This window comes from Salvia miltiorrhiza, chromosome 8 (assembly GCF_028751815.1).
Source record: "Salvia miltiorrhiza cultivar Shanhuang (shh) chromosome 8, IMPLAD_Smil_shh, whole genome shotgun sequence".
Classification (NCBI taxonomy): Eukaryota; Viridiplantae; Streptophyta; class Magnoliopsida; order Lamiales; family Lamiaceae; genus Salvia; species Salvia miltiorrhiza.
In genome coordinates this window covers 20,578,015-20,593,398 of record NC_080394.1, presented here as the reverse complement: position 1 = coordinate 20,593,398, position 15,384 = coordinate 20,578,015, and the positions used below count along the sequence as shown (strand labels likewise).

The following is a 15,384-nucleotide window of genomic DNA, read 5'->3' as shown; positions in this document are numbered from 1 at the left end:
AAAGCGAAGGGGAAGGTGGCAAGCACCGAGCACACTACAAGAAATTAAGGGTTTTAGCCACACATGGATGTGTGGCTAAAAGTATATTTATGTGTCACTGTTTCTTTTTACCCACACATAAGTCAAATGTCAACATGTGTGGGTAAAACTTTGTGAAGAAAGGGTATTATCCACACATATGTATATGTGTGGGTAAATCACCAAACATTTACCTACACATATATATGTCACGAATAATACATTTTATGTGTGGGAAAAGATATTTATGATATACTGCAGCGATGATGTGGAAATGACATGGCATTTACACGTGGCAAATTTTATGTGTGGGTAATTCATCAAGCCTTTACCCACACATATATATGTCACGAATAATTTATTTTTTGTGTGGGAAAATATATTTTTGAAATAATGCAATGATGACGTGGAAATTACGTGATTTTTACACATACCTTTTGTGACACATATATGTGTAGCTAAATCTTATAAATTATGTATAGGTAATTATTTTTTAATATTAATTTTAGAAGAAATATTATTATTTTTTAAATATATAAAATAAATGTGGATAAATGTTATTATGTGTGAACAATATTTTTTATCACAATTTTTATAAAAATATAAAATAGCATATCATACATTATATGAATCAAATATAATGAATTATGAAATACAATCTTTTCATGTATCGCATACAATGATAGATACATTGATAAACATATAATTCGAAGTGTCTTCCTAAAAAGAAAGAAAATGAAAGAAGGAAACAAGTCCTATTGTTTACATCCTATGCTCCATGGGTTGATGAGCATCTGCGACCTTTTACCCTGCAACTTTTTTGCAATCCTCGATTTCACAATGGGGTCCGTACCACCAGTTAGCAAGTCCTATAATATCAAGTAAAGAATACAAAAAATTCAAGTAATAATTAAGACATTATCATGTAAAACAATCAGTGTTGAAAGGGCTACAAGAAGCAACGTACATTTCAATATAAACTTTTATTATATGTATGCAGTTTCATCACAACAAATTTTATGTATGTATGTATGTATGTATGTATGTATGTATGTATGTAATAGTATTCTTAAATTCAACAAATAAGTCTGTAAAAATAGAATGCAAAATTCCTCACATTATTCTTGATGATCTAAAATAAGTGTTTAAGTGAAAGCTTATAGATATGAAGTTTTATAACAAGATAAATATTTGCTGTTTTCAAGCTCCAACGAGATAAATGTTCTGCATAGAATTACTTAGAAATCAGGAAGCACCTGGTAACCATGAGAAAGATGCCCTCCATGAGGAAGATCAAGTGCCATAATTCTGTCATGCGGTTTAAGTAAAGCAGTGTAAACATGAAAGTTTGCTGGAGATCCTGATAGAGGCTGCACGTTTACTGTGATGAAAAAGATGACTCAGCTCAGATGAATTTCACTAATATCCCAATCTGGTTCATGTAAATGTATTACAGTAATTCACATTCAATCCTCACATGTTATGACATTCCTTCACAGTATATCATGCAAACCATTTGTTTAAAGAATGAATTACCTCCCCATTTTGCAGGGTCCAACCGGAATGCTTCCACTGCACGCTTCTGGCATAGTGTTTCGGCCTTGTCAATGTACCTGAAATTTCACAACACTTGATCAGAAAAGAAAATAAGTCGAGGGAGATTAATATGTAACACTCTGATGCTAACAAACATATATAAGAAGAAAGCAGCAAAAAATAAAATAAAACTGTGGTTAATGGACAAAACCAAAAAATAGATTAGGAATGTGAAATTCGTTATTTACTTACTCATTTCCTTTTGATTGCTGAAAACCAGCTTCCCTTATTCCCCATGTTTACAGCATTACTGTTTCTCCCACAATAACCTGCACGAATGTCAGATAGTTTAGGCTTTGCAATGCCATCCAGTTAAATAACAAAACATACTTTCAGTAGCATTCTACAGAACCCTCCAACGTCAAGAGCTTACCGAATCATACTCATTATTTTTCAAATCACGAACTAGTTAACTAACACCAGCAAATTATAAGTCTATCCCCCAATTTATAGCAATTTCTCAAGCAAACAAAAAAGATCCACCCATTTTAGCAGTAGCCTCCACTGAAAATTCTTCAATTCAAAGATGAGGTCGTGCAAAGAGAAGCAAGAATAGAAAAGAAAAAACAGGAGCAAAATTCCAGAACCTACAATTAAAAATAATACATAAAAAATTCTTGACATGAAAAGAAGCAAAAGAAAAAAAAAAAACAAAAACAAAAAGAAGCCCAAAACCCTTGAATGCAGCCTATGGCGAAGAAGTAAGTCATAGTTACCAACGAATGCTCCCTCCAACTTAATTCTCGATGGGAAGTAGTGCTTAGTCTGCTAACCACAACTCAACTGCCTGTGAAATAGAAATCAACTAAAGGTTATAAAAATAAAATCGCCAACAAAAGAAAAAACTTCTTACGGAAATGTCATAACCTTGAATGCAGCCTCAAAGTGGTCACATGGAACAGTCTCACATTTTGGATATGCTTTTAAAGCAGCAGCCTCGCTATAAGCTCCTGGAACCCCCTAGATGAGGCAATACAATAAGCATTAAGAGAAATAGGCTAAAAGACTAGCCATCTTAATATCTTACTACACACTCACAGAATCAAGATCATATACCTGATACCAAATCAGACCTTCTTCGCCATAGACGAAAGCAGGAAAGGCAAGCACATGCTAGAATTTCATAACCAAAAGAAGCCCAAAACCCTTGAATGAACACAATCCTACTCTTCTTGTTGTAACACGCCGCGTTTCCGGCCAATTCCAACACCTCAGCGGCAAGGTACTCGAGCACAAAAGCCATATAGATGGGCGCGGCGCTCCGGTGCCCATACGCTGGGCCTGGGCGTAGCGCCCCTTCTTCAGAAAACGAGCGGAGCGCACAACCCGGAATTGGAGCGTCACCTTGACGGATCTCGGTATGATTTCTTCCTCTTGCCGCCTTGCCTGCCTCCGGCGCCCTTGATTGGGGTTGCACTCGCAGCTACCATCGCTGAATTGAGGGTTGTGTGAAGTTTTGGTAAAAATCTAAATATGAGTTTGGGGAATTTGATGTTGGGAAGGCTACACCGGTGAACCAGATGGCCGCGGCGATGGAATCTGGGACGGACAACTTGTAGTATCTCTCTAGATCTAGCAAAAGCGAAAGAACCCCTACCATAATTCGAATCGAGCTTGCCTGTTGGAGAGGAAAGACATTTGGCCATTTTGAGAATAAGTAACCGCCCACTTGTGGATGGCGGTGAAATGATATTTTTTTGTGGAGATAGCGGTAAAATGAGATGTTTTTAAATGGCGGTAAAATTTAATTTTTTGGTGCAGATAATAATGGTAAAATAAGATACTTTTTTTTGTCCGTAGGTTAATGTTTGTTTTGGATTTTCAGCAATTTTATATTTATTAATTAATAATTACGTTATATACTTATGATTACTTTTATTATTTCAAGAAGTTTATATTTAAGTACAATATAATATATGCTTATGATTACTTCGATTATTTCAAGTACCAATCTATTTATTTTGATTTCTCAAAACTTTAAAATCAACTTTATTTTGATATGAAGTTTATGTTTATTTTCTAAGTTTGAACTTTACATAATTAACTTTGATTCCTAGGATTTTAGCCAGAAAAATACAATTTCTAATAAAACTATTAATTTAAAATTTCAATATTTAAGAAAATTTACTTTTTACATTTTAAATAAACTATTTATACAAAATATATCAAATTAAAGCTCTTATCGTAATCTTGAATTTTATAAGCATATTAAATATTTTAGAATTAATCGTCTTTCACAATTTTGGGAAAAAAAATTTAAACAACGAATAAGAAGTTAAAGAAAAGTGAGTAAAAAGAAAAATATAATTTAAATATAAACCTTCAATTTTATTATAACTATAAAATTGTCATTCAATTTAGAAATTGATTTGAAATTAATTTTAAATTGAAAGTTGCCTTTTAAATATAGTATAGATTTTTTTATTTTTTTTTAATGTCTAACCAGAACGTAAAACAAGTGAGATAGCATTAGGTACACTGGCATGTCTTCTAGGTGCACGGAGTCCTCCCCTTCAACCAGCCACGTATTAACTGTACAATTATAATAAGTTTAGATAAGTAGAGCAAAAACAAACACGAAAATTCATATTATAACATTGGGTTACCTACGTGTATACTCATGTACTATCAATATCATCATCACTTTGAAAATCTGAGTCATTGGAGTTTTCATTAACATCAGACTCTAAAATGGATTCATCATTGACGATAAATCTTTCATCGCCACTATTTTCATCCGTATCCTCCCCAATGTCATCGTAATCTCCAACATGTAGTGAAATCATCAATCCATCTGGAATCGTGATTGGATCAATATCTTCTCTAACCAATGAACTTGTTTCAACTACATCTTCTGTTGGATGAAAATGTGGCAATTCACTTGAATCATCCTCTTGAAATACTTCATTGGTAATGGGCTCTTCTTCTCCTTCTTCACGTTCAACAATATCAAAAATATTACGGTGGTTTACCTTTTGCACAACCATCCAATTCTTCCCTCGAGATAGGTCTTGCAAATAAAATACTTGTTGAGCTTGTGTGGCCAAAATAAATGGTTCATCTTTATACCATTCAGATGTCACATCAATTGATGTCAAGTTGTGATCAACTACCATTCTTTTCCCCATTGGATCAGAATTGTACCATTTGCAACGGAACAAGAACACTTTTCTTTGGTTGATATAGTCTAGCTCTAAGATTTCAATCAATACACCGTAGTGCGAGATATCATCAACCCCTCCATCACCCCATGTACTAACTCCACTACATTGTGTCTTGAACTTGTCATCACGTATCTTGCAACGAAATCTTACACCATTGACAATGCAACTAAACCAACTTCGGTAGCGATCATCCGGCCATTGTGAGAGTGAATACAAATCATCGGTAGCTCTAGGATCATTATTAACTCTAAGAACAGACATCTATAAAAAAAAATTGAACTTATTAGTACTTATTATAATCAATATAAAGAATTTGAATCTTAGTAAAATATCGTAGGCTAATCAAATATTGCATGCTAATATATTTACCTTTTCCTTGAACCAAGTAGGAAATTCATTTTTTTGAATTCCATCAACATCTTCCTCTCGTATATTCTTAGATCGTAGAATTTCTTTATGCTCACTGCAAATTAAAAAAAAAAAAAAGAAGTGAAATTCATACCCCTACAAAAAATTCAAAAAAATAGTGTAATATATAGTACTCACTTTATGAAAATGTCGACTGTATCTCCGCAGTTATTTAGAATATACCAGTGCGCTGTATTGCGATAATCCTTCAAAAGTTCAAAAGTAGGTGCTCCCAATGTGCGAATTTGGTTGTTAAATATCTCCATTGAGTATTTTGCAATAGATATATCCCAATTTCGTTCTAAACGAGTAAATCTTGTCTCAGTATTAAGTAAATAACGAGACAGAAATGTAATCGCCTCATCAACAATATATGCTTCAGAGATAGATCCATCAGGGCGTGCAAAATTACGAACATATCCTTTATATGTACCCATACGACGTTCAATCCCAAACATCCATCTCATGTTGACCGGTCCTCCTAACAATGCTTGCTCCGGTAAATGGACACATAAATGGACCATAATAGTGAAAAATGCCGGCGGAAATATCTTTTCAAGTTTACACAATAAGATAACAATCCCATTCTTCATATCCTCAAGCTCACTAACGTATAATGTCTTAGCACATAACTTTTGAAAGAACTGAGATACCTCAATAAGCGCGACGCGTATTTTCTTTTCTAAGAACGGAAGAATGGCTGCCGGTAGTATTTTTTGGAGCAACACATGGCAATCATGAGTTTTCATTCCCCCAAGTGTGTTGGAACTCATCACGCATCGACTAATGTTTGATGCATACCCATCTGGTAGACGAATAGACTTAATAAAATCACAAAACTTCACACACTCTACTTTACTCAACGTGTAATTTGCGTGAGGTTTAACAAATTTTTCATTTCTCTTCCTCAGCCATAATTCCTTCCGAATGTTGAGATCCTGCAAGTCTAAGCGTGCATTTGGCGTATCCTTAGATTTATAAGGATCGTTTAACAAGGTCCCAATGATATTGTCGCAAACATTCTTTTCTATGTGCATGACATCAAGGTTGTGACGCATTAACAACTTCGACCAATATGGCAGTTCAAACATGATACTTTTTTTAGTCCAATTCAACTCATCCACACCTCGTTTGCGCTTCCTGTCTTCATTATTTGGTGCTTTACCAGGAGTCAATGCAGGTAACCCGTCTAATTGTAACAAAATATCCTCACCGGAAAATTTACGAGGTGGTCTTCTTCTTTCGGCTTTTCCGTCATATTCTGTGCTTCTTCGCCATGTGTGTGTCTCATCTAAAAAAGATCGGTGACCTGCATAACATTGTTTCCCACGAATTCTTCTATAACGAGTGTCCTCTAGACATATTGGACATGCTAATTTTCCCATCGTGCTCCATCCAGATAAGTAAGCATATGCTGGAAAGTCACTTATTGTCCATATAACGGCTGCACGAAGTGTGAATTGTGATTTAGAATATTCATCATAGGTCTGAACCCCAGTTTGCCACAAAGCTTTAAGTTCATCCACGAGCGGCCTTATAAAAATATCAAAGTCTTTGCCAAGAGACTTTGGCCCCGGAATTAATAATGTCAAGAGATAGTTGCTCTTATGCATTGTACACCATGGAGGCATATTATAAGGCATCAAAATAACCGGCCAAATACTATGTGATGTTGACATATTGCTAAACGGATTAAACCCGTCTGAAGCTAGGCCCATTCTTACATTCCTTGAATCGGAAGCAAAATCAGGATATAACTCATCAAAATTTTTCCATGCCTTCCCATCAGCAGGATGACGTAAGACACCGGGCTCTTCTTTACGAACTTCTTTATGCCAACGCATATTTCTAGCCGTGTGCCTTGAAGCATAAAGTCTCTTTAGACGAGGCGTGATAGGAAAGTATCGCAACCTTTTATGTGGAATCTTATGACGTATGTATCGACCGCTTTTACAAACTGGACACACTGTAGCATTTTCGTATTCTCCATAAAAGATGGCACAATCATATAGACAAACGTCAATAGTATCGTATCCTAATCCGACTTCACAAAGCAATTTCCTAGTGTTATAATAACTATCGGGGCAATTATTATCTTGGGGCAATACCTCGTGCAATAATTTCAGTAGCATCTCGAATGATTTATCACTCCACTTGTTCAACACTTTAATATTCATTAGCTTCACAACAAAAGTCAACGCAGACTCGCCACATCCCTCATATAGAGGATTATGCACAGCTTCAAATAACTTCTCATAACGAGCATTATTCTCATGATTTGGTTGTTGGTTTTCGATTAAATCGTCCGTCGGCCCAATATCAAAAAATTGATTACCGACTGCATCATGTAATCCTGCTTCTAAACCAACATCGTCATTAGCAAAAACCCCATCAAAATCCTCATCTGTTTTTTCCTCACCATGGTAGACCCATCGTGTGTATGAAGTATCAATTCCCACATCAATCAAGTGAAGTTTAATGTCTTCCATACTTTGCAATCTTGTATTCAAACAGTTGTTGCAAGGGCACAAGGTTAATCCATCTAAATTCAAACTTTGTCTAGCAACATGCATGAACTCCTTTATTCCATCAATATACTCTGAAGAAATTCGATTCCTATTCTTTACCCATTGATGATCCATCTCAAGTTATCTAGAATAAAAATATGAATAAAAAAAAAAAAAAGATGCAATGTGAAACAAATCAGAATTAAAAAAAATTACATAACCAAATAAGATCACTGTAGATTAATTTTTGCAACTTACAGAATTTGACTAAAAAGTGCATAAATAGACAAATTATCGAAAATAATTTATCATATATTAGCACGTCAAATTAAATTAATCAACTCAAATAATAGATCATAAATTAACACGTCATACGCAAAAGATAATGAAAACAGGAAATAAAATTCGACATTTGCTAGGAAATAAGAAACACTAATGAAATTTTATAACGTAAATAAGAAAACACTAAATTAAGGTGTTGAAAGACTTACTCAGCTGCAAAGCTCCTTCTTTTAATCCACCAATAAAAATAACTTCTACTTCAAATCACCTATCTTAAATGAAACCTGTAACAACATTAATTTCACCAACTTAAATCGGTTAAAACATGAGGAGAAATAAAAAATGGAAAAGTAATTTACATGAAAATTTTATATACAGATGAATTTCTTCTTCTTTGTCTCACATTGCCTTGTAATTTAAAGGGTTGATGACGAGTATTAAATAATTTTAATTAGAAGTAATATAAAATAATTTAGTGTTAAAATCAAGAAAAATACCCTACAAATACAATAAATGGAGTCAATTGTTATATCTCCAAGTAAATTAAACTAATTGAATATCAAACACTATTTTTATAGAATACTTAATATAAATTAATATCTCTAACTGGTATATTTGACTAAAAAATTCGCAAGACATAAATTCGCAGCAACTAACTACCAAGAGCAACAAATTAATGTATTGAACATTTATATATTCGCAGCACAAAAACTACTAATAATTCGCAGCAACTAACTTGTGTTGCCACGCCGCCGGGTGGACACCTGGAAGGGGGACGCTCGTGCTCACAGTGGCGGGGCTGTCGGCGCCACCGACTGGAGAAGACGGTCTGCCGTCCGGACTGGAGCTGGACGAGCCGGAGAAGACGGTCACGAGAGAGGAGAGCGGCTGTGACGCTGAATGTGTGCAGATTAGATTAATCACATGAATTTACTACAGTAGAAGGAGAAGAGACATGACCACTCAGCTCAATAATTCAAATATATATAGAGATTACATTGTAGATTTGGCTAACAAAATCAGGAGATATACATGAAATAGTCAAAAGAATCTAAAACAAATCTTTTTAGAACAACCAACTTATTTCCTAATAAAAAGAAAAGGATGGTATTTGAATTAAGGATATATAGATTATTAACATTATTTACTATTCGTAATATATATATACTGTTTATTGTTTTAGTGATATTTTATTAGAGTATATATATATTTCATAATTTATCAAGTGTTTGTATCAAAAAATTACACTACAACGTGATATTTTATTAGATTATATATATATTTCATAATTTATCAAGTGTTTGTATCAAAAAATTATTAACAAGCCAAACTGTTGGTAGTTTAAGTTACTGTAAGAAGCATATATGATTATAGAACAGAAAAAAAACAAGATGAACAATAAGTCCAAGTTTTAATCATCAGTACTGTCTGAGTCAATTGTTATTTCTCCAAAGTTGCTTAGAATTTAATCATGAAATTGAAGAGGCTTCAAATGATACCAAATAGTTCCAAAACAAATCTCAAAACAAATCTCAATTGAACAACGGACTTGTTTCAAAATAAAAAGAAAATGATGGTACTTAAAAAGATATGAAAAAAGAAATTTACATGAAATTAGATTGAAAGAGTCCTAAAAAATGGGATTTTTGTTATTTGTGATTTGAGATAAGAATTCATTAGATTTTTTTAACGATGTTTTGCTATAAAAAAGAAGAATAAATAAATAAATTGAATGCAACATAAATTTTTTAACTACACTATATAAATGTTAATATATGAGTTATCAACCAAGCACATATATTCGATACATATGTGTATCTAACACTATAGTAATTTTTCACATTAAATAATGTTTAAACAAAAATTAAATAAAAAAAAAGAAAAGAAAATAAATATAATCAATGGTAAAAAAAAAATGTGTCACTAAAATGTTCATCTCACACATTAATTGTTTGCCAAATATATTAAGAGAAAAAAAATGTGACTAAATCGTTTTACCCACACATAATAAAATGTCTTAAACTATTTATAATCGTATACTGAATTTACCTACACATATTCAATTATGTGTAGGTATTTTGCCACACATAATTATGTGTGACAAATTATATGTGGCTAAAACTTCCACGTCAGCATTAAATATATTAAGAGTTAAACGGAAAATAAAAAATAAAAAATAAATGTGACTAAATATTTTTACCTACACATAATTAAATGTCATTACCTATTTAAAACTGTCTAATGAATTTACCTACACATATTTAATTATGTGTGGGTATATTGCCACACATAATTATGTGTCACAAATTATGTGTGGCTAAAACCCTCATATTCTTGTAGTGGCAATCATCGGAGTACAAAGAGGCATTGGAGCGGTCCGACCAGAACTTCGAAAAAAATCACCGCCGAGTATGCCAAAAAGAACGAGCTCAAGGAGAGGGAGCTCGATATGCAACTCCTCAGTCTGAATACATCGCATATGAGCGATGCACAAAGGATGGCCCACGAGCACATGGTCCAAGGAATGCTCAAGCGTCGTGGGCTTATCTAGACTAGGATTTTAATTTATGTAATTTTAATTATATTTTTTTATGTAATTTTTAGGTTTTTTATTTTAATGGAATTTTAATTATTAGTAAATGTGTTATTTAAATTTGAGCAATTAAATTTAAGTGAAAAGCATAAAAATCAAAACTAGAAAAATCATGTAGGCTATCATGTAACCCCAATGCAGCCTCTTTACACCATGTGGTCCCCCCCCCTCATAAAATAAGCTATCATGTAAGTTATCATTTAACACCAATGTGGATGCTCTAATACACTTTTATTAGGAGACCAAAAAAAACCGAAGGAAAAAAAAATACAAAAGGAGATAATAGGTGCTACAAATCGAAGAGAGATGCATAGATCTAATACCAAGAATTCATAATATGGAAAAAAGATTTTGGTCGGCTGAAAATTTTTGATCGTCTGTTAGACGGAGTGGTGGGGCGGTGTCGGGTTGACGGCGACGGTGGCGGTGATCCTATGGGCTGCCGTTGACCGATTGAACAGAGAGAGATATGGAGACGATGGTGGAGAAAGAGAATATGTCAAAATCTCGTATGTAAAGATGAAATTTTTGGAAGAGTTTTATATTTATATTTGGGCATAAGAATTTTATAAAGTTCATGACATAATAAAATCCTATAAATTTTGAATATCACCAGATTTTGATGGATATTTAAGAATCATAATTGAACATCAGCAGATTTTTAAAAGAACTTCTTAAAATTTGAATTGAATATCTATAAATTTTTAAAATCTAAAAAAGTTCTTTAAATTATGAATTGAATACACCCGTAGTTGAAATGATAGGGATTCGGAGTTTGAGAGAGCGTGAATTTGGTATTCCCTATCGGAGTTTGAGAGAGCGTGAATTTGCGATTTTATAACATTCAATTAGATAATATGTATGGATACACTTAGATAATACAGATATGATGTCAGATTTATTAGATGGAAGGCTTAAAAGAAAGTCGAGATTGATTCGGGGTCTTTTTGGTCTTGACAGTAGTTCAAAATATATGTGAGATTTATTTGAAGGACATATATGCCTGAAATATATAATCAATTTCGCATGGTTAGTAATTTGATATTGAGATTGGGGGTTTTATGCAATTTGAGAAAGGCAATAGACTATATAAGAATTAGTGAGAAATATGGGGAGAGTCACAGAATTTGTTAGTATTATAAGTACCTGTTGCGAGTTGCCAAACAACTAGCAAATCAGAAGCCAAAAACTCCTTCGTTGGTTCAGAATCTTCGTAAAGTTGTTGTCTCTCTCTCTCTCTCTCTCTGACAGGCACACATGGAGCAGAGCCACAACAATGGCAGAAGAGTCAAATTGCTGTGCAGTTACGGCGGCAAGATTAAGTCGCGGCCCACGGACCACCAGCTCTCCTACGTCGGCGGCGACACCAAAATCGTGGCCGTGGACCGCGCCGTGAAGTTCTCGGAAATCGTGGCGAAGCTGAATTCCCTCCTCTCGGGCGGCGGCGGCGGCGAGATATCGGTGAAGTACCAGTTGCCCGGGGAGGACCTGGACGCTCTGGTGTCGTTGATCGACGACGATGACGTGGAGCACATGATGATAGAGTACGACCGCATGCAGAGGATCTCCGCCAAGCCCGCCCGCCTGCGCATCTTCGTCTTCAACATCTCCGCTCCACCGCTCCCCGCCTCCAACCCGGATTACTTGTTCGGATTCGACAAGGACTATCAGCCTACGGTCGCCCCGCCGCCGGATTGCTTTCCGCCCCGCTTCAACAATGCGCCGCTGCAGCCGGTTTACCGCCTACCGGTTCTTCTGAACGAAGGTGCGTATCGGAGTTATTCGTCTGGAGTGGGTAACGGTAACGGTAACCGGGAGCAGCCGGTTTATAATATTATTCCGGTGATGCCCCCGGTTTCGGAGCAGAGAATGATGATGGTCTCAATGGGGAATAGCGTGGACATGAATGGCAATCGACGTCATTTTTGACTGCGGTAATTCTTTTTCTGGGTACATACGCACGGTAAATATATTTGGTTTCATTATTACTTTTTTTCTTTTTTTTTTCCTTTATCTGTGGGTCTATTTAATGTTTTTAACTGTTCTAGTACTGATTAATTATGTCAAAAAAAAAAAGGAGAAAAAGCAAAAAAAAGTGTTCTAGTACAGATGTATTGGGTATTTATTTGTTCGTTTGACTACATTATTTTGTTTATATATTTTGGTATAGCTTTTGTGCTGTACTAACGTTTTTTTAGGTGCATGTACAATAAATAAATTTATGTTTTGCGACTGAATATCTTGTCTTGTGTTAATTACTGGGCTTTGATTGCAAATATGGGCAGAGGCCCACATGCCATTATAGTTTGGATTTAAGTGGATCATGTTGTTGGCCCACACCATTCCTTCTTTAGCCCATTATACTTGTTAGCATGCTTAGATCATTAAAGTCTTTACTTTGAGTGATATCTATACCTTAAAAAGGCAACTTATTAATTGTAAAATTGAGTGGTAATTTTGTAGTTAATTTAAAAGATATTTTTCTTTTTAATATTTTTTTCTTTATCTTTTTATTTTTTTTCGTTTTATTTCTTTCTGAAATTTTAAAATTTGACTAATTATAAAATACTTTTAATATGCATATCAAATTAAAGATCGTGATAAAATCTTTAATTTGATGTATTTTATATACATATTTAATTTAAAATGTAAAAGTTATATTTATTTAAAAATTAAAATTTCTCTCTCCTCTCTCATCTTTTTTTAAATAAATCTATTTTTGATTTTTGATTTTATTTTTTTAACTTGCTATTTTTAATGTTGCCTTTTCATAATATCTGTTTTTAATGTTGTATTTTTTTAACAATATTCAATTTAAATATATTCAGCTAATTTATTATTATTATTATTATTATTATTATTATTATTATTATTATTATTATTATTATTATTATTATTGAGTTGGTATCGATTTTATATTAATATAGATGTACAAAAATATTTTCGTGCATTGCACGAGATACAAATGCTAGTATTAAATTAAGCATTTACATGATTATATAATTACACGAGTTCAAAACTTATCAATACATCTAAGCATAATCATGTGTTAGTGTATATCTTTTATTTATCCAAACTATTATCTCACCACCACTATCTAATCGGTGGAAAAACATCATCACGGAATTGAACCTAAGACCTCTCATAAATAAATCTTTGAGTGTATCAACTTTGCCACTAGAACAAGGTTTCATTAGCAGTATGAAAGTATTAGTAAAGTTGAATTAAAAAATATCAACTGTAAAGATAAATTAATAACTGGACTATTAGGCTTAAAAATGAAATCAAACGAACTCTAGAAATTGCATAGCTCCTACATCTCTGAAAAGTTAGTTGACGAAAAATCTTATCTGGCCTTGTCAATAAAATAACGTATTGACAGTTAAAATGTGAAGAAGTTTTCCACCAAAATTTGTAACTAAAAGGATTGACACGTATCTTTTTTTTAGGGGCAAGGATTGATATGTATCTAATTGTGCATTTAGATAATTTGTGGGTAAACAGGTATTATTAATTTAACTAATTTGCCATGTGAATGCGACTTTAGAGTTTAGTTGGTTTAGAGATCAACTGCCCATGATCGATTATGTATTTATGTCGATCGTTATACGTATTTGCCATATAACTGAAGTTGATTCTTTTTTACTATATTTATAATTTATTTTTGTGTTCAAACGCGATAAGTATACCACAATACGTAAATTCTCACCTCCTTACTAAACAAATATTAATGAATATGCTTATCGAATCATGTAATATAATGCCCGTGTACGTAACCAAATTATAAGAGCATATTAACTATTGAATTTTGAATACGAAAAATAAGAGAGAAAGTTTGGGATATTGAGTTTGTTGTTGGAAAAAATCTTAAATATTCGTTGAGATTTTTTGGCGTTAGAGATGTGTGAGTATAATTTTAAGCGGTTGGTGTTTAAAGTAAGACTAGCTAATTACTAACGGTGCTTTATCCGAACATGGTGTCACCCATTTCCAAAGTTGTTTTGACCCATTCAATTTGTAACGGATTTGATGGCCAAACACAATTATGCCTCAATTATTCATCCCAACACAACACTACATCCGAATCCGATCGTCAAAGTCAACATAATATCTAACCATATTTTAAAAATTATAAAATTATGATTCAAAATAATAATATCATGATTAATTCGAGAGTACATGGATAAAGCTTTATCTAGAATTCTCAGTTTGTACATCACTATTTGAGGATTGTGCATCCACGACTCTCAGTTAGATAATTAGGAGCCACTAGAAGAAAATTGCTAATAAATGATAGGCGAAAATCGTCATCTATTAAAAAATTGTCTATCGCAAATGAAGGTGTAATTTATTTAAGGGACGACAGACGGTCGTCTGTCATCTATTCGAGAATAGACGTCGGACGCCGGTCTATCGTCTATTCGCTAATAGACGACGAACTGTTGTCTATTTGCTAATAGACGATGAACGCCAGTCTGTCGTCTATTAGCGAATAGTCGACGTCCGTCGTCTATAGTTACCTATTTCAAATATTATATTTTTATTTTACAATTATATTTAAATTTCCTGCTTTTCCAAATACATATTTCATTAAATCTAAAAAATCATAATAAAATATTTAAAAAATATACATTAATAATAAAAAAATCATTCATTAATTTCAAACGTTCTTTATCATCCTACATATTACATTGAAATATTGTCCATCATACAAACAGTGTTCATCAAACCCAATAAAAAGATACTCCGAGGGAAAGGACAACGACAACTTGTAGTTTGTTCCTTCAAAGACGGTATCTTTGCTGCCATATAACAA

The 15,384-nt window shown here is 33.5% G+C and overlaps 1 protein-coding gene across 10 annotated transcripts; it reads right to left on the bottom strand.

The window, feature by feature from the left end:
- Nucleotides 1–645: 645 nt before the first annotated feature.
- On the bottom strand, nt 646–9,147 carry LOC131001772 (uncharacterized). Of its 10 annotated transcripts, none has more exons than XM_057928346.1 (14): nt 8,712–9,147; nt 8,185–8,259; nt 5,325–7,838; nt 5,148–5,241; nt 4,225–5,039; nt 4,092–4,146; nt 2,671–3,232; nt 2,482–2,574; nt 2,331–2,401; nt 1,988–2,201; nt 1,807–1,883; nt 1,555–1,631; nt 1,275–1,399; nt 646–887 (listed from the first exon to the last, which is right to left on the bottom strand). In XM_057928346.1, the coding sequence occupies exons 3-5, from the start codon at nt 7,826–7,828 to the stop codon at nt 4,233–4,235; spliced, it is 3,405 nt and encodes a 1,134-aa protein (XP_057784329.1). In that variant the 5' UTR covers nt 7,829–7,838; nt 8,185–8,259; nt 8,712–9,147; the 3' UTR covers nt 646–887; nt 1,275–1,399; nt 1,555–1,631; nt 1,807–1,883; nt 1,988–2,201; nt 2,331–2,401; nt 2,482–2,574; nt 2,671–3,232; nt 4,092–4,146; nt 4,225–4,232. The 10 variants fall into 10 exon arrangements, 9 of the variants coding, with proteins under 9 accessions (XP_057784329.1, XP_057784333.1, XP_057784328.1 ...); XM_057928350.1 differs by having other exon boundaries at nt 2,482–2,564; XM_057928345.1 differs by having other exon boundaries at nt 1,988–2,401.
- Between the last annotated feature and the right edge of the window lie 6,237 nt (nt 9,148–15,384).